The following is a 21644-nucleotide window of genomic DNA, read 5'->3' as shown; positions in this document are numbered from 1 at the left end:
CTGAGATGAGGAATGCAATTTGCATTTTAAAGACTGGCCTCCTGCATCATGGTTTCAAAAACTTTGACCTTTTACATCGGTTTGAAAAAGAAGTGAACTCGGTGTTGGACAACACTCTGATCCAGGGAACCATGGATAAATATGTTAGGCCGTAAGTGTTTTTTTCTTTCTTAATGCGGCTCTGCAGATCCCCAACACAAGAGAGGTAGGCTAGCTTTAATTTTCTTGACGCAGTTGTCGTTTATGTTGTTGTTGTTTAATGAAAACAGCTTGTTTCAAAATCTATTTTCAGACATGTTTAAAAAAAAAGAAAAATGCACCGGCAGCATAGCAGAGCCGACGCACAGAATAAGTTACTGTACATAGGCCTACTGTAGGCTATTTGAGTTATGCCCGCGCACTGCGCAGCACTGTGATGTGGTTATGCATTTGTTTCAAACTTTATTTTCAGTCTTGTTAAAAAAAGCACTGGCTGCAGAGCCGACGCACGGCACATAGCCTATAAGTTACGTACCAGAGTTATGTCTATGTAGGCTAGGCCTAGGCCTATTAAATTTCAATGATACGGTAATGTAATAAAATTCCATAAATGCGGAAGCTACTGTATCTGTTTCATTTCATTTTTCTCATTGAATTCTGCATAAAAAATAAGTGAAATAAAGGTAAATTCGGTTTTAGTAATCAACCGCTTATAGTGTTCAAATTGGCCCGGCCCAACGTGACCACTATAAGCGGATTCCACTGTATTATTGTTTCTCCTGACCATGGTAGCTGCAATCCTTGTGCACGTCCGTCAAATAACTAAAATGCATACTAGTGGCAGATTTTTTTGTATCATAGGTATCGTGTCATGTGCAGCAGTGTTTATTTTGTCAGCTTTTTTTTATTTAGTCGTAGTCTTAGTCACAATGACGAAAATCAATTTTAGTCATAGTCATATTTTAGTCATTGCCTTCCCAATTTAGTCTTAGTGTTTGTCTAAATGACGAAAATCAAAAAAGGGCTTTGACAAAATATTTTAGTCATAGTCATGGTTGACGAAATTAACACTGATGTGCAGATGGTCTCCTATCCTGAAAGCCCTACCTGTTTTATTTTCCCTTGGCCTGTCTTAATCCGGGCTTACACTCACACTATGATAAACTTCTAAAAACGGTTCATAACCAAGACCATTTTCAATTCTCTTAAAACATGTGTAACCAAAACAGCTTACACATTCACATATGATTTTGAAGATAGGGTCTCAAGTCTGTCCACTTACCCCAATATCTGGATTTTACAGTTTGGCTGGCTAAGAAGTGCTGAAATGTGCATCACTCCCGAATCCCCCAGTTTATTACCACTAATGTCCAGCTCAATCAGGTGTGAGGGGTTTGATGTCAATGCTGAGGTCAAAGCAGCACAGCCCTCTTCTGTTATACAGCAGGACTGAAGCCTGTAGAGAGAGGGGGCAGATATGACACGGCAGAGGGACATACAGGTCCAACACACAGCGTTACATACACAACACACTAACACACACACACACACACACACACACACACACACACACACACACACACACACACACACACACACACACACACACACACACACACACAGAAACACACACACAAAATCCTTCATCCATCCATTATAATGATGTGAAACAACATCAGCTCACAGTCTGTATCTTTACTCCTGTTGTGTCTTTACTTACCCTAATGTGTGTAGTTTACAGTCTGGGTTCTTGAGTAATGCAGCAATCTGCTTCACTCCTGCATCTCCCAATATATTACTACTCAAGTCTATCTCCACCAGGTGTAAAGGGTTCATTGTCAGAGCTGAAGTCAGAGCGGCACATCCCTCTTCTGTTATACTGCAGGACTGAATCCTGTGGAGATTGTTGAAAGTTGATTTCTAATGTCTACCACAATAGAAGCTATTTGATTCAGTATCTACATCAGAATCTATGTTTCCATGGTGATTATATGTTTAAGTGTATTTCATCACGCACAAGTTGGCTCTTTACTTACCATAGTCTCTGTAGCATACAGTTTGGATTCTTCAGCAGTTCAGAGATCTGCCTCACTCCTGAGTCTTTCAGTTTATTTTCATCCAGATCCAGGTCTGTCAAATGTGAGGGGTTTGATGTCAGCGCTGAGGTCAGATCAGCACAGCCCACTTCTGTTATACTGCTATTGATAAACCTGTGGCATAAGCAGAATTAGTTGTAATCACCACAGATATGCTCCTTCCGATCCGCTGTAATTTGCCCAAGAAAAGTTGTCGTTTTACAAAAACATTTGCTCAAAATTATAAGTCAAGGTATTGATTGAAAAGGTGATTTGATAATTTTACTTCACTGTGGTGCTCTACTGGTTGCACGCACATATTCAAAAGTTTCTGTAATGTCAAACAAACCCAATACACTCCAAAATATTTACGTGATTTGATAGGATCATCCCATATTTTTTCCCAGTTATAATTTAAATGATTTCAATGTCTCTCAGATTTCAGTTGTGACATTCAGGTGAGGAAAATGGTTTGGGGGATGACTGCAAAACTGTAGCAATTTCTCTTTAACAATGCACATGCATTGGATCTTCCCCAACTTCTTAACACCTTACAATGTATCCAGTTCACATTAAATTGTTCTAGCTGTATGTGTTCATTACCACCCATTTTATTTGATAAGCCATCATTTATTACCAATCTTATATTTTATTTGATAAGAAATACTCTTTATTTGATGGTCTTCTGTCTGAGTATATGTTAAACACAAACTTCATGGCATCAGGATCGATACTTTGGCATTGACTTCTACACAATTATTTACAGAAATCAAAACGTGCTAATTTGTGACATTATGTTCTTAATTAAGTCCAGTGGTAAATGTCTACAGGTTTGCCTTACCTTCTGTGTTTACATCAACAATAATCAAATATGTTATAGAATATGCTAAATAGCAGACATATAGAACAAATAAATCACTTACTTTAGTTTTTTGGGCCTACAGTGTGAATCCTCTAGTAGAGCACAGAACAGCTTCAGTCCCGAGTCCCCAAGTCTCTTCTTACTCAGGTCCAGCTCTGTCAAGAGTAAGGGGTTTCTACCCAGAAATGCAGTCAGATACTCAAAAGCTTCATCTGCTGCATCACACTTCAACATTCTAAAGAGAGTGGAGAAAATGAATTTAGTGATATTAATGTCTATCAGTGATGGTAACACTTTATTTTAGGGATACATCTATTAGCATTAATACATACAATATGAATGCCTTAGTAAGTAACTTGTAAGGCATGTTCTAAGCAAAATCAGACAGTTGTTAGACATTTATTCGGAAATGTCTTGTTCATGCCCAATAAGGGATTTATTACCAATATAACCTTAGTAAGGACCTAGTAGACCTAGATTTCTATTTATGAGTAAGCAGTAAGGGCAAAAATACTATGTGTATAAGCTCCTTGTACACTGTGTGAACAAACCCTGAACATTGTGAAAACAGATGTGGAATAAGGGTCCCTATTCTAAAGTGATGCATTGCTCAGCCCTGATGGCTTAGGGCCCCCGCACTACCTAGGGCCCCCGTACTACCTAGGGCCCCTGCTCTAGCCCCCCCGCTCCCGGGAAGCAAAGTGTAAGAACATTTCTGAATCTGCATTACATTCAATCGATATGTAGACCTCACTTATTCCACTCTATATATAAGACAAGACTTGGAAGCACTATATAGCAAGAATTGGACATAAACTTCTCAATGATGGTGGGGTGGTGAGATGGATTTTTTTCATAAACCAATTAGTTTTAATTGTAAAAACCCTACAATAAATACAGAATATAACGATGAGTAATAGTTTGGAAGCGAAACTCAGCTATTCCTTTGTGATAAATAAGTTAATGTTTGAGAAACTTAGCTCCAAGAAGTGCAGTGCATGATGGGTACGCCCTTAGTCAGAAATGCAATGCATGGCCAATGAAGCAATGATAATATTTCTGTTGTTACGTACATGGCAAATTGTTTGGATAGCATCCAGAGCCATCTAATAACAGAGTTAGGTCACTCCCATAGACCTCTGTGGTCCAATCCTTCCACAGCAATGGCGGCTCTCATGGAGCCTCACGGAGCGTTAACATGGAAATCCCCATTGACTTTAGTTCTATTATAAGTAGTTACTTAGTTCTAGGTGGTGGCCGTAGAACACAGAAAATGTGGTAAAGGTAATGTAATTTGTTTGTACTTAATCTTTGTTTGGTATGTGATGGTTCTGTGTTAGTTTCCAACGAACAGAAGTTTACTGTTAAGAAACATTTTAATCTACGCGAATCAACCGACTTCCTGGTCCCCGGTTTGCGTAACTCTTATTAGACGGCTCTGGATAGCATCTAAATTTCACGAGTGAGGGTAGGAGCTAAAGACGTAGGCTCAGAGCTGGGTAGGTTGTCTGTTGGCCTAGATTGTGTACCCATCATGCACTGCACTTCTTGAAGCTAATGTTCTCAAACATTAACTTAATTATCACAAAAGAATAGATTAGTTTTGCTTCAAAACTATTATTCTAATGTTCTACATTTATTTTGGGGGTTTTCACAATGAAAACTGAGTGATACATGAAAAAAAATTACATCTCACCAACCCACCGCCATTGACAAGTGCACGTTCAATCCTTGCTATATTAAGGCTCCTGTTACCTTCTTTGCATTATTATGAACAAGAAACAACGACATGACTCAGCTGGGTAAGTATTAATTATTTAATATACCCTTACACTTTGTAGATCGGGGGGGCTAGGTAGTGCAGGCCTGGGTGGTGTGGGGGCCCTAGGTAACGAGGGGGACTTTGGTAGTGCGGAGGCCCTGAGCCATCTGGGCTGACCAATGCATCACTTTAGAATAGGGACCCTTATTCCGCATCTGTTTTCACACTGTTCAGGGTTTGTTCACACAGTGTGTCGGGAGCTTATACACATTGTATTCTGCCACTTACTACTTACTAATAAATAGAAATATAGGCTTACTGGTCCTTACTAAGGTTATATTAGTAATAAATCCATAATTGGGCATGAACAAGACATTTGTGAATACATGCTTAACAACTGTCTTATTTTGCTTAGTACATGCCTTACAAGTTACTTACACAGGCATTAATATTGTATGTATTAGTGCTAATAGATGTATCCCTAAAATAAAGTGTTATTATTTTTATATGAAGACAGTAACAAACACAGATGAATAGACAAAGACTCAACAGAGGTAAGAAGAAAAGAGGTTAACAAAACAAAACCAAAGATGTGGAGGAGAAGAGGGTGATTCTGGTGGTACTAGACGCAAGTGTTGAGAGTGGTCTTGAGATTGCATTTGAAGGAAAGCAATGAATAAGAATTTTGGATGGCCAGGGGAAGTTCCAGAGGGTGGGGGAAGCAATGGCAAAGGCTATGTCTCATAGGATGCAATACTTGGTGTTTAGGAGGTTGGCATCTGAGGAGCGTAGTCAGTGAGGGGGACATTGACGTAAGTGAATCTATTGTTCTACCCATGTTGAAGTGATTCTGCTCAAAGCATACTGCACACTACCCTTAAGGGCGCGATCATACAGACCGCAAATTTTAAAGTAGGAGGAGGATGTGTTCTATTGTTTGTCAAGGAAAATGAGTGGATTACGCGTCCAATATCAGCGCAAGACCGGTTGCGGATTCTCCGCCTCTCCTGGCCGGGCAGATTGAGTTGAAAAAAGTTCAACTCAAGGCGGAAAACCCGCGGCAGATTTCCAGATGTTCGATAGGAGACCGTTATCAACATTCATATCAGATTCACTATCCAACGTTAGGAGAGCAAGAAAATAGCTTGTCCTCTATTAATTTTACATAGATGAATGGACAAAGCATTTTGTGTATGTATTCACAACATTTAAGGACACAACACCATCGATTAGGCTACATTGCGAGTGACAGTTGAGTCGTTACATTGCCTAGTCACCGCATTTGAATGGGCAGTGGATCCGCGCTCGGTGTGGTCACTTCTGATTATCAGCTGGACGCGCATCGCAGATTATAGGCAGAAATCCGTGGTCTGTGTGATCGCGCCCGCACTTTAAAGAATTCTAATGTTTAATTTAATAGAGTAACTGTATCAATGTATGGAGTCTCATATTTAAAAGTATTTAATATAATATTTGTATTCACAACACCCATTGTGAGTTGTCCATGGTACTCATCCAGAGGAAAAATAATAATCGTTTTCACCTCAGTTTGCATTTCTGATTTTTCAGTGCTGAAGTGAGGAGCTCCACTCCAGTGTCTCCGGGGTCATTTCCTCTTAGGTCCAGCTCCTCCAGGTGTAAGAAGTTTGATTTGAGAGCTACGGCCAGAGCAGCATATCCTTCTTCTGTTATACCGCAGTCTGATAATCTGGAGAGAGAAGAGAATATTGCTTTTTATACCTCTTTATTGAGTAAAAAAATGCTACCTTAAATTTAGCTTTGTAACGGTGCCACCAACTCTTTTAAAAAAGATTTTTAAGCTCTTTGTTGAGCACCAGTCAGCTATTTACCGCATTTACCGCTCTTGCTCAGGCCTGAATGTGCTCAAGCAGCGAAGGCAGTCGGTTAGGGAATTCCTCCTGGTAAGTTACAATTCCTTGAACGAGTCGAACACTATTGGTCTCATACTGGTCAACCGGAGGAAACAGAAGAGGATCCCTTATTTGCAGACGTGCGTGCTCAGGCTCAATTTGGATCAGAGCAGATCAGTCTCTGGCACCAGCATTTCGGAACAGGGAATCTTCATGGTGCACATTCTGCATTGTTCTCTCTCTCTCTCTCTCTCTCTCTCTCTCTCTCTCTCTCTCTCTCTCTCTCTCTCTCTCTCTCTGCTTGTGGTTGTTTCTGACAGCCATTACATTTAAACTTAGCCTTCTTATAGGCTCACTCCTGCTATTGGTGAAGTTCGTGGTGACATTGAAAATGTAGTGTAAATGGGGTAACACTGCGCTCTCACTCCGGAGGAGACAGAGCAACCGTATCTCACGCCTTTCGTGAAGTATTCACGAAAAAAATAACTTCAATTTTCGTGGTGCATTCACGTTATTGCCCGTTTTTCGTGGTTGGGCAACGAAACGCTGCCTATTCATTTGAATTGCCCGACTGCTGCCTAGCGACCCACTAGTTTGACGCCCTTTCGGTACCGTCACCAAACATTTCAAACAAGCAATTTAGGGTTAGGGTTAGGGTTAGGGTTAAGGTTAGGGTTAGGGTTAGGTTTAGGGTTAAGTAGGGTTAAGGTTAGGGTTAGGTTTAGGTTTAGGTTCAGGTTTAGGGTTAAGGTTAGGGTTAGGTTTAGGTTTAGGATCGTATGACATAAGGCGTAAGTACCGAAAGGGCGTCGAATTAGTGAGTCCCGAGTGTATCAGCAGTGTTCTGTCAGCACCCCCTCCCCGCCCCTGCAGACGCTTGGATAACCATAGCAGCAGTCGGGCAATTCAAATGAATAGGCAGCGTTTCGTTGTCCAACCACGAAAAACGGGCAATAACGTGAATGCACCACGAAAATGAACGTTATTTTTTTCGTGAATACTTCACGAAATGACGTGAGATAGGGCTCGAACAGAGGCAGTCCGTTACAGCTTCAAATTCAAATAACACTGAATAAGTTCAGTTTGTACTGTCCTTTTATAATGGCATAAAAGCACAGGGTTTCCCCAAGCCTCCTTCCACCACAAACATTATTTCATAGTTCATGTATGACTGGAGGCAATTCTTACTGATTTTAAACACATGCCCCAGGCACTTACTTGAGTTTTTTTAGTCTGCAGTGAGGATCCTCCAGCAGAGCACACAACTGATTCACTCTGGATTCTCCTTGTTGCTTCCCACTAAGGTCCAGCTCCACCAGGAGTAAGGGATTTCTACCTAGAATTGTTGTTAGATACTCACAGGCATTCTCTGCTGCATCATTCTTTAATAACCTATATAGAGACAAACACGAGTTTACGGCCATTGTCTTCTCTCAACATTCCTCAACATTTAACAGAGGGCATAGGGCGAATATTGCACAAACATAATTTCCCAATTCTATTCAATTCCCTTAATCCATCATTTTGCATACACCAATACATTTCCATTTCCCACACTCATTTTTTTTACCAGCAATGAAATCCAAAACATTGACATTGACTGTAATCTAACTTAATTATCTAACCTCAGTTTGCATTTCTGATTGTCCACTGCTGACAGGAGGAGCTTCACTCCAGAGTCTCCAGGGTCATTCCCTCTTAGGTCCATCTCCTCCAGGTGTGAGGGATTTAATTCTAAAGCTGAGGCCAGAGCAGCATATCCATCTCCAGTAATACCACAGTCTGACAGCCTAAAAAAATGTTAAATCATTTTTATTTTTATTTTTTTTATTTAAGAAATTATTGTTAAATAGAACAATGTCCTATTATATGCATATGCATGGAGTTAAGCAGTTTGAACACCAACAATTGGTACCTTCAGATTTATATGGTGCAATATTAGATTATTCTTTTCACGTTTCAGTCCAATGTTCGCATGACACTCCAAAGAACATTGTACACAACCTCAGATAACACTAAACTTAATGTGCATGAATTATTTAAGCCAATTCTTATTGATCTGTTGCATTTTAATTTCATTATATTATACATTTTAACAATAAAGTATGAGTTTAGTTTGTGGAATTATATTCTGTCAGAAATTAAGAGGAATGGAACATCTAGATCAATTTTTTAAAATGGAGAAACAAATTAACATGGTCGTAAAATCCAGTTTTTATCAACTAAGGTTTTTATCCAAGGCTAAACCTTTTTTATCTTTTAAAATTTTTGAAAATGTTATCCATGCCTTTGTCACCTCCCGCCTAGACTACTGCAATGCCCTATAAGCTGGCATAAGCTCCGCCTCTCTTACCTGGCTACAACTTGTGCAAAATGCAGCCGCACGTCTTCTGACCAAGACACGGAGGCGTGAGCATATTACACCTGTACTCGCTGCCCTCCACTGGCTCCCCGTACGACACAGGATACATTTTAAGATTCTTTTATTTGTTTTTAAAGCCCTACACGGTCTGGCACCCCCCTACCTAGCTGATCTTTTAACTTTACAGAGCCACTCCAGGGCCAACAGGTCAGCCGACAAAATGTGTCTTGTGGTGCCCCGTTCCAGACTTAAAAGTAGAGGGGACCGGGCCTTTGCAGTTGTTGGCCCAAAACTGTGGAACGAGCTCCCTATTCACATCCGCCTAGCTCCCTCCTTAGCTGTTTTTAAAACGGATCTTAAGACCCATTTTTATGCCCAAGTTTTTACTTCCCCTTGATATATTCTTGTCTTTTAAATCTCATCTGGGCCCTATTGACTTACTGATTTGTTTATTTATTTATTTATTGTTTTAACCCACCTTCTTCTTTTTTTAAACCCTCTTATTTATTGACACTCTTGTGTGATGTTCATTCATTTATAGGCCTATAGGCCTATTTGTTCTTACTGATACTGACTTCAGTATTTTATTGTATTTTTTTCAGTCATATCGTATCCACTAATGCCTGTGTTTTTTATGTGTTTTATGGATGTCTCCACGTCTTTTGTCAATTGTTGCTTTATGTTGTTTCAAGTCTTTTTACTTAGGCCCTTCTGTTAGCACTTTGGTCAGCTGCTTGTGTTGTTTTAAAAGTGCATTACAAATAAACTTTGACTTGACTTGACTTGACTTGATCTATAGCAGGCATTTGGAAAAACATCAAATCACTAACCTGATTTTCCTGAATCTGCAGTGTGAATCCTCCAGTAGAGCACAGAACTGCTTCACGTCTGAGTCTCCTTGTATCTTCTCACTCAGGTTCAGCTCTGTCATGAGTAAGGGGTTTCTACCCAGAACTGAGGTCAGATACTCACAAGCTTTCACTGAAGCACAACTTTTCAGCAACCTATATAGAGACAATCAATAGTTAATCATTATTCTCTTTCAGTAATTGTTAACATGTAACAGGGATAGGACAAATCTCACACGATCTAATGCCCTAATGCCGCGATCACACCGCCAGCGTTGAAAGAGCCACAACGCTGCTGACTCCTGCCTGGAAAGCACTGGTCAGGGGCGTTGAACGAGGCAAACGATTCAACCTGAAGCGTTCAGCCAGGAATCTCGACCAACCGAAGCTCGTGTTTAGAAAAATGTGAACATTCCATTGGCTGACGCCCTGCAGCCACCGAGCTCATTACATATTTCTATTTATATATTCAACGCCCTCGCCTCTAGAAACGCTCCCGACGCGTTTGCCTCGTTCGCCGCCTGCTCTCCCATACAAAGTCAATTACTTCCGCATCTTTCCACGCGTTCAACGCCCGTGGTGTGATCGTATGGTTATACAACATATCAACATACTAAAAGCACATTTTCATTTCTCATACTCTTCAGAAGAAAATCCATTATACTTTGACGCTGTAATTTTACTTTATTTCCTCACTTCAGTTTGCATTCCTGATTGTTCAATGCTGAAGTGAGGAGCTCTACTCCAAAGTCACCAGGGTCATTTCCTCTCAGATCCAGCTCGTCCAAGGAGTTTGATTTGACAGCTGCAGCGAGAGCAGCATATCCTTTTTCAGTTATGCCACAGTCTGAGAGTCTGGAAAGATAGGAATGTGAAGTGATTTAACTTTTTAAGTAGTGTAATTACCACTTAACTGAAACATGAATATCACATATTTAAGAATATAATGAGAGCATCAATGTGTGGTCTTACATAATGATAATACAGTGATGAAGCACCTCTACATGCCATGAGACAAAATATTAAACAATCTTCAAATATGTGTTCCAATGCAAAATATCCATGTGTTAATACGTTAAATTACTAACTTGAGTTTCTTGAATTTGCAGTGTGAATCCTTCAGTAGAGCACACAACTGTTGTACCCCTGAGTCTCCAACGTTTGTATTGCTCAGATCCAGCTCTGTCAGGAGTAAGGGGTTTTTGCCTAGAACTGAAGCCAGATGCTCATAAGCTTTCTCTGCAGTGGCACTCTTCAGCAGCCTACAGAAAAGAGAGGAGATTGTCTTCACGACAGTCTGCCAGAATTTCTAAGAATTTTACAGATGCAGAGCACAAATATGCAGGTGCAATCCTTTACCCTCCAGTTAAAAAAAAACAACTGCCACCCCCAGGTGAACAGACACTAATACATTCACTATTTTTGTTTCTCACTCACTATTCTATTATTCCACATTCCTTTCCTCAATTCCATCGCATGAACATATATTTAAAATAAAACAATAGGTAATGTCCACACGCTCTCTCCCTTTATACTTAAATGATTCATTCTGTGAACATTTTTGTACTTGATTTGCTCACTTCAGTTTGCATTCCTGATTGTTCAGTGCTGAGGTGAGGAGCTCAACTCCAGAATCTCCAGGGTCATTTCCTCTCATGTCCAGTTCTTTCAGGTGTGAGGGTATTGATTTGAAAACTGAGGCCAGAGTATTATATCCATGTCCTGTTATACCACAGTCTGAGAGCCTGGGGGGAAACATTGTGCAGTTAAAACATTTTCCAACATATTGAATTCTAGAGGGATGAGAGGATTAGAATACTAAATATGCATATTCACACCTGCACATTGTGAACTTAGTAATAAAAAGGGCATGACATTATCCCAAATCCATGACTTACTTCAGTTTTTGTAACTGGCAGTGTGGTGTCCTAAGAAGAGGTGATGGCTGTTCCACTTCAGAGTATACTTGCATATTCCTATTCAGTTAGAGATTTTCAGTTAGATAATCAAAAATAAAATAAAATAATTAAATTATTAAATGATTTAATCAGTATAATGCTGAAGAACTGTTCCGCTAATTGTGTTCCATGACTTACTCAGGAATCTCTGCTTTAAATGTCAGTAACTCCAAGATGTAATTCACACCTGTGTTCCCTAGTTTATTCTCACTAAGGTCCAGCTCTACCAGGTGTGAAGGGTTTGATATCAGAGCTGCAGTCAGAGCAGCACAGCCATCTTCTGTTATGCTGCAGTTCTTAAGCCTGTACACAGCAGGAGGCAAAAGTAATACAATAATCAAAAGCAGACCACGATGATTGCAAAACCCACAAGATAAAAGATGTAAAATGTAGTTTGGCAAAATGGCTAGGGTCTCCAGAATTACTCCCTTCAGCAGCAACCAATATCCAAAACCCCTGTTTAGAGTCCATTACCATTTTTGATATGGAACCAGGGGAAGGGTTTTGACCACATTCTGATGATGGCCTCACTTTGTAGCTCTATTGTGTTTATTAAGCAGGTGACATTTCAGTTGTTATTAGGCTAATGTATTAGTGATAAGTATTAGTGTGAACAATTACATAAAAAGGGTAACGCTTTAGTGCTGCCTGAAAGAGATATTTAGTTTAAATTGATGAACGGCCTTCAGAAAATACGGCATTATAATATTGTATACAGTCCTCTGCAATAATGTGTCCACCCCTTTTGAAAAGTAACATTTTGAGCAATATTTCAATAAAAGCAAACAATATCTCCATAACATGCATAGACTATGTTCAGTACAATATCTGTTGAACATACAACATAGAAGTATTTTTTTTACATGATATGATTTTTATTACACATTTTCCACTTCGGACAAATTAGGGTGATGCAGATTAAATGAAAGTCTCTGTGGAAACCTCTATTTTAGTAATTGAGCAAGCTTTCAATCGGTCTCAAAAGAGTGTAAGGATTATTACACAGTTTCTACCAAACAGTTGGCTATAAAACAATATTTTTCAGAGCAAACCCCTTCTCATTTCCTGCTGTTAGCAACGATACCACATGGAAGAGAAAGGACAAAAGGCCTGACAAAGAAAAACACTTTTTACACCAGAAGGGTCAATGCTATAAGAAGACCATCAAAGCTTTCCTTATCAGTCAGAAACCTGTATCTACTGGGGTCCAAAACTATCTAAGGAAGTACAAATGTAAACTGGGGTGATTAATTCCCATGACACTATGCCGCACATGGCAAGGAATGGCATATGTGGTTGTTGTGCACCCAACACACACCTATGTCCAATACTGATTTTCTAAAGAGGTGAGAGTGATTTTAGTGATTACTGTAAGTATGACAACTGATCTTAACTCATTCGAACATACAGTGCCCTCCATTATTATTGGCACCCCTGGTTGAGATGTGTTTTTTAGCTTCCAATTATTATTATTTTTCTCTAAATAATATGGGACCTTAATGGAAAAAAAAGAGAAAAATCCAACCTTCAATACAAGTGCATTTATTCAGTGGGGAAAAAATCCCACATAAAGAAATAATTATTTGACATCAAATAATGTGTGTCACAATTATTAGCACCCCTGTTGTTAATATTTTGTACAACCCCCTTTTGCCAACAAAACAGCACCTAATCTTCTCCTATAATGTTTCACAAGATGGGAAAAGACAGAAAGAGGGATCTTCAGCCATTCCTCTTTGCAGAATCTCTCTAAATCATCCAGAGACCTGGGTCCTCTCCTCTGTACTCTCCTCTTCAGCTCACCCCACAGGTTCTCAATGGGGTTGAGGTCTGGGGACTGAGATGGCCATGGGAGGAGCTTGATTTTGTGTCTGGTTAACCATTTCTGTGTAGATTTGGCCATATGTTTAGGGTCATTGTCTTGCTGAAAGACCCAGTGACGACCCATCTTCAGCTTTTTGGCAGAGGGCAACAGATTTTGATTTAAAATGTCCTGGTATTTCAAAGCATTCATGATGCCATGCACCCTAACAAGCTTCCCAGGGCCTTTGGAAGCGAAACAGCCCCACAGCATCACTGACCCACCCCCATACTTCACAGTGGGTATGAGGTGCTTTTCAGCATGCGCATCTTTCGTGGCACGCCAGACCCACTTAGAGTGTTTGTTGCCAAAAAGCTCAATCTTGGTCTCATCTGACCAAAGCACACGGTCCCAGTTGAAGCCCCAATACCGCTGGGCGAACTCCAGACGTTTGCGTTTATGATTGTGGGTGAGGAAAGGTTTTCTCCGTGCATACCTCCCAAACAGCTTGTTGGCGTGTAGACAGCGCCTGATGGTTGATTTGGAGACTTTGTGACCCCAGGATGCTACCATTTGTTGTAATTCTGTAACAGTGAGCTTTGGAGATATTTTGATTTCTCTTACCATCCTCCTCACTGTGCGTGGTGGCAAAATAAACTTGGGTCCTCGTCCAGGCTTGTTTACCACTGTTCCAGTTGTTTTGAACTTCTTAATTATTCCTCTCACAGTAGATATGGGCAGCTGCAGTTGAGTGGCAATCTTCTTGTAGCCTCTGCCTGACCTGTGAAGGTCGACGCACATCTGCCTCACTTGTATGCTGTGTTCCTTTGTCTTTCCCATGCTTAAGAGTGGATAAGAGAAATGGCCTCGGTGTCACGTCATAGTTATACCCCAGGGAAACAGGAAGTGATGAATTACTAATTAAATGTTCCTACATACTCTGGTAAACTTTGTAAACTACTGTAGAAATGACAGAAATGCTTCAATTATATTTATTTCCTGGGAATTGTTAAGGGTGCCAATAATTGTGGAACAGGTGATTTAATGAAAAATAATTATTTTTTAGTCAGGGATTTTTTTTATTTTCCTACAATTCATTTGAGTTGAAGGCTACATTTTCCTAAAATTTTCAGTGTGACAGTATTCTTCTGCAATAAACACTGAATTTATTTTAAGGCTTTTAACACATCTCAACCAGGGGTGCCAATAATTATGGAGGGCACTGTAAATGGGGAGTTTTTGAAGAGACAAACTGTGCATCAGTTTGGGGTATGCTCACCATAATTTCACAAAAATGGGAAAATATGTAGTTTAACTTACATAACTTACTTTTCTGTGGTAAGCTTCAAAGATGTAGTAAACTTACTCTACAAATTCTGGACCTAACTTGTGTGTTTATGAAATATTGTTCAAAATGTTACTTTTCAAAAGGGATGTACTCATTACTGAGCACTGTATGTACATTCATTTTAACATCAACATATTGACTATTACAAAACATGCTGGTTGGACTTAAAGCACTAACTTGAGCTTCTTGAATCTGCAGTGTGAGTCCTCCAGGAGTGCACAAAACTGCTTCACTCCTGATTCTCCCAGTTTGTGTTCACTGAGATTCAGCTCTCTCAAGAGTAAGGGGTTTCTGCCTAAAACTATACTCAAATATCCACATGATTTCTCTGCATCATCATTCATTAAGAACCTGTAGAGAGTGAAGAAATGACGGAAATTGAGAAAATGACATTTAAAATGAATTAAATCATTACCTTGTGTGTCCAGACAATGTAATGAAATTCTACAAAAGCAAAGCATGTATAACACATGCACAAATAATTAAAATAGACTGATATTGACACGTGAACATGTATGGATTAATAACATAATATTGATCTTCACAATGTAATGAAATTCTACAAAAGCAAAGCATGTATAACACATGCACAAATAATTAAAATAGACAGATATTGACACGTAAACAAGTATGGATTCATAACATAATACTGTATTGATCTTCACAATTGAAAAAAATGTCACAATGGGAAATGAAGTAAAACCTGACGGTGTCCAGTTTGCAGATGGAATCCTTCTGTAAACCTGTCAACAATTTCACTCCAGAGTCACCAGGGTCATTCCCTCCCATATCCAACTCTTTCAGGTGGAGGTTTCTTCTCAAGGCTGATGCAAGAAGGGCATATCCTTCACCTGTGATGCTGCCTTTTGAAAGCCTAAAGAAAAGAAGAAAATGAAAGTTTAGGGTGGATGGAAAATGCTGTAAATGTTTTCAGCCATATCATGTGATATCTCTCTAGGAGAACATTTCTTCCCTAATACTTGTGTTGATGTAGGGGCAAGTAAAATTACCTCAGGGTCTCAAGTTTGCACTGTGGATTTTGAAGTTCGCAGGCCAGAATCTCCACTCCTGTGTCTTTAATTGCATTGCCACTCAGGTCCAGCTCCTTCAGAGATGAAGAGCTGAGGATTTTTGCAATAGCTAAACAGCTCTCTTGAGTTAGACAACAGTTGTCCAGCCTGTGATGTAAATAGTAAGTATAAGAAGATAAATAAAACCATATATTTGTTGGTCACAATTGATATTCACACCAGCTTTATGGAGTTTGCTTATATTGGAGCAAACAAAAGCTCAGATTCCTTCGTGCATACCACATTAATTGATTTGAAACACAACTGAATACATTTTCTTTGAAGTTGAGAAGTTGAGATGTAGAAGGTATTTAACCCAAATGGGAAAGCAACCAAAAGCAACTCAAACCCAAATACAACCCAAAGACCTGTTCTACACCACTCATGTTTCCACAATCTAGTAGTCTGAAAAGAAGCACGGTAGCAGTTAATCAATTAAGGTACACATTGCATCAGTTATCACCAGGGCTCTAAATTAACACACGCCAACACGCCAAACACGGGTGAAAAGTAATTTTGGCTAGTAGAAAAAAATACCTACCCGCCAATTTGGCTAGTAGCGCCCGAGTACAGTAACTTATGAACGGTAAACCGCTGCTCTGACGAACGTTATAGGGCGAGATTTCCTACATTACCCATGGACACTAGCGTCACGACGTAGCCTCCCACCGTGGGCTTTCCAGTGCATCGAGCGTCAACTCCATGCTGTTGCGCGCGCCAGGATTGAAAACATTTCAGACGACCAGCCTTCTGTCAGCTAAGCTGCGCTCACACTATTCTGACAGGCAGCTCTCCTCCTATGCTCTCGTCGCTTTCGCTACAACCCCGTCACTACTGCTATTATTACTATATGAACCTTGCTGTAACAGGCTGCATTTTTGAAGCAGCGAAACCCTGACCGTTTCAATAACAGGACTTACGCAGATTATGCATAGCGCTAGGCCTACTTCTGTTGTGTAGACTATGTTTTGTGCGAGTGATGAGAATGTGGCGGGGGTTAGAGCAAGGTTCTGTGTGTTGGTGAATGCTAGTAGTAATTGTAAATAGTGACGTTAAAAATGAGTGGTTGTGGAACGAAATAGCGACCAGGGCAGAGGAGGAGAACCGACTGTCAGAGTAGTGTGACCGTAGCTGTCAGTTCAGTTGTCTTCTGAAATGTTCAGAGTCGTGGCGCAACTAAGTTGGAAAGCCCACGCCATCGGAAAGAAAAAAAAGCAACCAACGACGAAGCTGTGGAAGTAACAAAGGAAGCGAAGATTCCCGAGATATTATTTACTTTTAATTAAACTAGGACTCTTGTCATTTTGTTGCGCATGGTAGAGAAGAGCTCCTCCTCTCTCCTCTCATTTTCCCCTCATCTCTCCTTCCTTGGGGTGTGCGTATGTGAGGTTTTGTAGTGTTTGGCTCTGTGATTGGTTACTGTATGTTAAAGGTCTGTTATGTGAGTGGCTTGTCCGATGTGATTCAGCTGTTTTCAGAGGAATTGAACAAAAACTAATCAAATTAATTAGGCCTAAGTAATGAAAGTAAAAAATAAAGCAGAAGTTAAAAAATAATGAAAAAATATATAGCCTAGGCCTATAATATGCTTAATTATTATGTAGGCATATAGTAGCCTATGCAGGCCTATAGTGTATCTGTGTTGTAGAAACAGTTGGACAAAATGACCATTTAATTAGAAAAAAAATAACTAGCCTAATGCATAGTTTATTTTGGCGAGATTTAAAAAATGGCTAGTTGAACTTCTGTTTGGCTGGTAAGAAAAAATGTCCACTAGCCAAATTGGCTGGTGGTGGAAAAAGTTAATTTAGAGCCCTGGTTATCACCACAAAACTATTAAATACATGATGCAAGGTGACTACAAAGGTTTGATCTAAAATGTTTGGACACTAAAATGTTTGGGCACATCATAAACAGGTGGATACACTTAGCTACTGTATGTACGAGACTCTTAATGATTACAAGAAATAACAACAGGTTCATAAAACGCTACAAATACAACAGGTTCTTAAAACGCTACACTACAAATAAGCATTAACAAACATACATGTATATAAACATGAATTTTATATTATATTTCATAATTAGTTTAATAAAGTGACCTAACCTAATATGTATCTCATCTGGGAAAAATATACAATTCATGTTTATATATGTTTGTAAATGCTTATTTGTAGCGTTTTATGAGCCTGTTATTATTTTTTGTCAATGCCAGTGAGTAACAGTTCAGTGAAAACAAAGGTTGTACCCACCTAGCTTTTGTGGCAGTTTTGACCACGGGAAGAAGTCTCTTCAGGCATTCATCTGACCTTTGAAACTTCTTAAGGTCAAAGTCTTCGATCACCTTTTCTGATGTCTGCAGTACAAAGACCAGTGCTGACCACTGGGCAGGGGAAAGCTTTGTACAGGAGAGGCTGCCAGACTTCAGCTGATTTTGGATGTCATCCACCAACGACTTGTCATTCAACTCATTAAGACAGTAGAAGAGATTTATTGATCTCTCTGCTGAGAGGTTTTCCTTCAACTTATCTTTGATGTGTTTCACTATTTCCTCTTTGCTCTGAGATGTGCGCTCACTGTATGTCAGTAAGCCAGGTAAGAGCTTCTGATTGGACTCCAGTGAGAGACCCAGAAGGAAGCGCAGGAAAAGGTCTAACTGTCCACTGTTGCTATTCAAGGCCTTGTCCACAGCATTCTTCAGCAGGTCAGTCATGTTGGTTTCCTTCTCGGAGCATGTGTCCTCGTCAGCAAAAACATTCCTGTTGTCTTTGCTCATACAAATGTGTGCATACAATGCTGCCATGAACTCCTGGATGCTCAGATGTACAAAGCTGAATGCAGTGCCAAAGAGTATCCCGGAATCCTCCTTGAAGATCTGAGTGCACATTCCTGAGTATACGAAAGCATCTTCCACACTAATGCCACAGTCTATGAGATCACTGTCACAAAAGATCAGATTGTTGTCCAGCAAGTTGTCAAAAGCCAGTTGCCCCAAGGCCCGAGTGCCCTTCTCATCCCACTGGGGAGACCCACAACAACTGGATTTCTCATCATCATACTTCTCAGTCTTACGTTTTGTCTGAAATATCAAGAAGTGTAGGTACATTTGTGTCAGCGTATTCAGGATTTGCTGTTTACTTGCCCTTGAGGATTCTGTTTCCAACAGAATTGTTTCAAAAACAGTTGCACAGATCCAGCAGAAGATTGGAATGTGGCACATGATGTAGAGACTTCTTGATTCTTTTATGAGTTTGATAACTCTTTCAGCCAGCATCTGATCTTCGATCTTCTTTCTGAAGTACTCCTCCTTCTGTTCGTCATTAAAGCCGCGTACCTCAGACACTAAGTCTATGCATTCAGGAGGTATGTGGTTGGCTGCTGCTGGTCTGGAAGTTATCCAAATGAGAGCATTTGGCAGCAGATTGCCTTTGATCAGATTTGTCAGAAGGACATCCATTGAAGTTGGTGTGGTTAGGTCAGACCAGATCTCATTTTTCTTGAATTGAAGAGGATGTCTGCATTCATCCAGGCCATCGAAGATGAAGAGGACTTTGTAGTCCTTTCTTTTGGTGAACATCATCCCTTTTGTTTCAGGAAAAAACTGGTGAAGGATCTCCATCAAACTGTATTTTTCTTTCTTCAAGTTCAGCTCTCTGAAGGGAAGTGGGAAGATCAATTCGATCTCTTGATTTTCAACTCCATTTGCCCAATCCAAGATAAACTTCTGCACAGAAATGGATTTTCCAATTCCTGCAACTCCATTTGTGAGCACCAATCTAATGGCCTTCTCTTCTCCAGGCAATGGCTGGAAGATGCTGTTGCACTCAATTGGTTTCTCTTCTGTATCTTGGGTTCGGGTTGCTTTCTCAATACAGCTTATTTCATTCTCGCTACTGAATACATCACCTCTTCCCTCTGTGATGAAGAGATCCGTGTAAATTTTTTCAAGGAGTTCTGATTTCCCCTGCTGTGATATTCCTTGTAAGACACGTTTGTATTTTTTCTTCAGATTTGATTTTAGCTTTTGCTGACACAGCTCAATGGGACCTGTTGATTATATTTAAAGCCACTGGTTTAAATGGGACAAATATGGCCTTTAAAGGAATAGCCCAGCCCCAGGCAAAATGGAGTCACTCCCTGGAATTTTTTCCCCCTCATTTTAATTCATACCACCACGTTAACAAGGAGATGCATTTCGGCTCTCAAGTTAGTGTCAGTGTGGCCCACCAGCGCATCATCACACAGTGGCGCACATTTAAATGATGTTGAGAATAAAGCGATATAGAGAAATAGAGTTTAAGCATACAGTGTGCCATAAGATTTGAACAACTATGCTGAGGCAAGTTAATTTAGCTGACATTAGCTTTGCTTAGCATAGTTGGTGTAATATAATGGCACCATTTCAAAATATTGTGCCGCCAGATTCAGGCAGTGGCTGGGTCTTCCAATGCTAGTTACTGTGGGAGGAAGTTTTACCTGTGGGTGGGGTATCCCTTTACAGTAATATGTATCCATTCAGCAAAAATACCAAGGTTGTTAGCATTCTAAAGGAAAAATCTAAGTAAACCAAACTGCTATCTGTGGTGTTAAAATGCAAATTTTAAGGATTATTTGAAGTTATTTCCTGTTTGCATAACCAAGCCTACACTACTAGAATAACTATCGATTTACAATACACAAATAATCTATGGAAACCTCTGCCAGGACAAACAATTTTAATAAAAACACAGTTATGCTGCACAGGTGCATTATCGGTAAAAAAACAAAAATATAGTATATTTGTCCCTCTATGTGCACCATAAGAAAATGATTTCTTACATTTCTCCAGGGAGTCTGCAAGGTCTATTTGGTTCATCTTCCGTAGGAAATGTAGTGCAATGTTGAGAGCGCCCTCTCTGGCATCATAGTTGTCATCTACTCCCTTGTCATAGTATTTTATGTTGTCATTTCTCAGAAGCTTCTTAAACCTCTCCAGTTCATGCTTCATAAATGTTATCACTCTATTCTCCAATTCCTTTGACCAAACAGAAGGAGAAAGGGCTAAGATGTCATATGAATCTTCATGAATTCAAACATAGCCTCTTACTGTAGATGGGACCGTCGATGGGCCTATTGACTCTTTAATGGAAACACTCAACTATATCATAACGAAATTCCTATGGCATTGCTGAGTGCACAACCAATTAAAGCAACACTCTGGTTTTTTGGACACAGGACCTCATTTCCGAGTCAGCCGGAGTGTTAGAAGTGTGTCCAGATTGTTTTTTTGAAATTCCATGCAGTCATTGTAAAACCACAGGTCGATGTTGCTAAGCTAGCGCAAGTGATCCACTTTTGTTAGCATGACCCAAAAAAGCAGTCTTAACAAGTTCAATAAACACTCAAAGCACGTCAATTACTTCGCCAGGCTATCGACACACATACCCACGTCGATACAGAGATTTAGGGAGTAAACCAACCTTATAATTACATTGCTCACCCGCAGCAAAGTACTTCCTGATTTGGCAGTCGCGGACTGATATCTAACACCAATGTTACCGGTTCTCACTGTCAAGTTTGTTTTGAGCGCAGCTGTCTGCTAGATCTATGATCAGACGATCTCTGATCATAAAAAAGAATGGTAATATTCTGAGAACCCGACGCTTTTGATGACGAGGACTAGCAAATTCAGAAGCATACCTGTATGAGCCGGAATATACTGCATTAGA

At 39.9% G+C, this 21644-nt stretch overlaps 1 protein-coding gene across 1 annotated transcript in view; it reads right to left on the bottom strand.

Annotated features, from left to right (window-relative positions):
- LOC134440327 (NLR family CARD domain-containing protein 3-like) overlaps positions 1-21105 on the bottom strand; it is a 28988-nt gene extending 7883 nt beyond the window's left edge. Inside the window, exons 1-18 of the mRNA XM_063190360.1 lie at positions 20755-21105; positions 18189-19983; positions 15877-16044; positions 15570-15740; positions 15044-15217; positions 11856-12020; positions 11658-11735; positions 11340-11504; positions 10848-11021; positions 10456-10614; positions 9742-9915; positions 8175-8339; positions 7768-7941; positions 6222-6386; positions 2978-3151; positions 2016-2189; positions 1700-1873; positions 1262-1435 (exon numbers count right to left, since the gene is read on the bottom strand). Of these exons, the coding sequence (XP_063046430.1) occupies positions 1262-1435; positions 1700-1873; positions 2016-2189; positions 2978-3151; positions 6222-6386; positions 7768-7941; positions 8175-8339; positions 9742-9915; positions 10456-10614; positions 10848-11021; positions 11340-11504; positions 11658-11735; positions 11856-12020; positions 15044-15217; positions 15570-15740; positions 15877-16044; positions 18189-19983; positions 20755-20923 (4592 nt within the window). The 5' untranslated portion in view covers positions 20924-21105. The remainder of the gene's footprint in view (positions 1-1261; positions 1436-1699; positions 1874-2015; positions 2190-2977; positions 3152-6221; positions 6387-7767; positions 7942-8174; positions 8340-9741; positions 9916-10455; positions 10615-10847; positions 11022-11339; positions 11505-11657; positions 11736-11855; positions 12021-15043; positions 15218-15569; positions 15741-15876; positions 16045-18188; positions 19984-20754) is intronic.
- Between the last annotated feature and the right edge of the window lie 539 nt (positions 21106-21644).

The sequence above is a fragment of the Engraulis encrasicolus genome, chromosome 23 (assembly GCF_034702125.1).
Source record: "Engraulis encrasicolus isolate BLACKSEA-1 chromosome 23, IST_EnEncr_1.0, whole genome shotgun sequence".
Taxonomy (NCBI): Eukaryota; Metazoa; Chordata; class Actinopteri; order Clupeiformes; family Engraulidae; genus Engraulis; species Engraulis encrasicolus.
The sequence above is the reverse complement of the archived record's forward strand: the minus strand, read 5'-3'. Positions and strand labels throughout refer to the sequence as shown.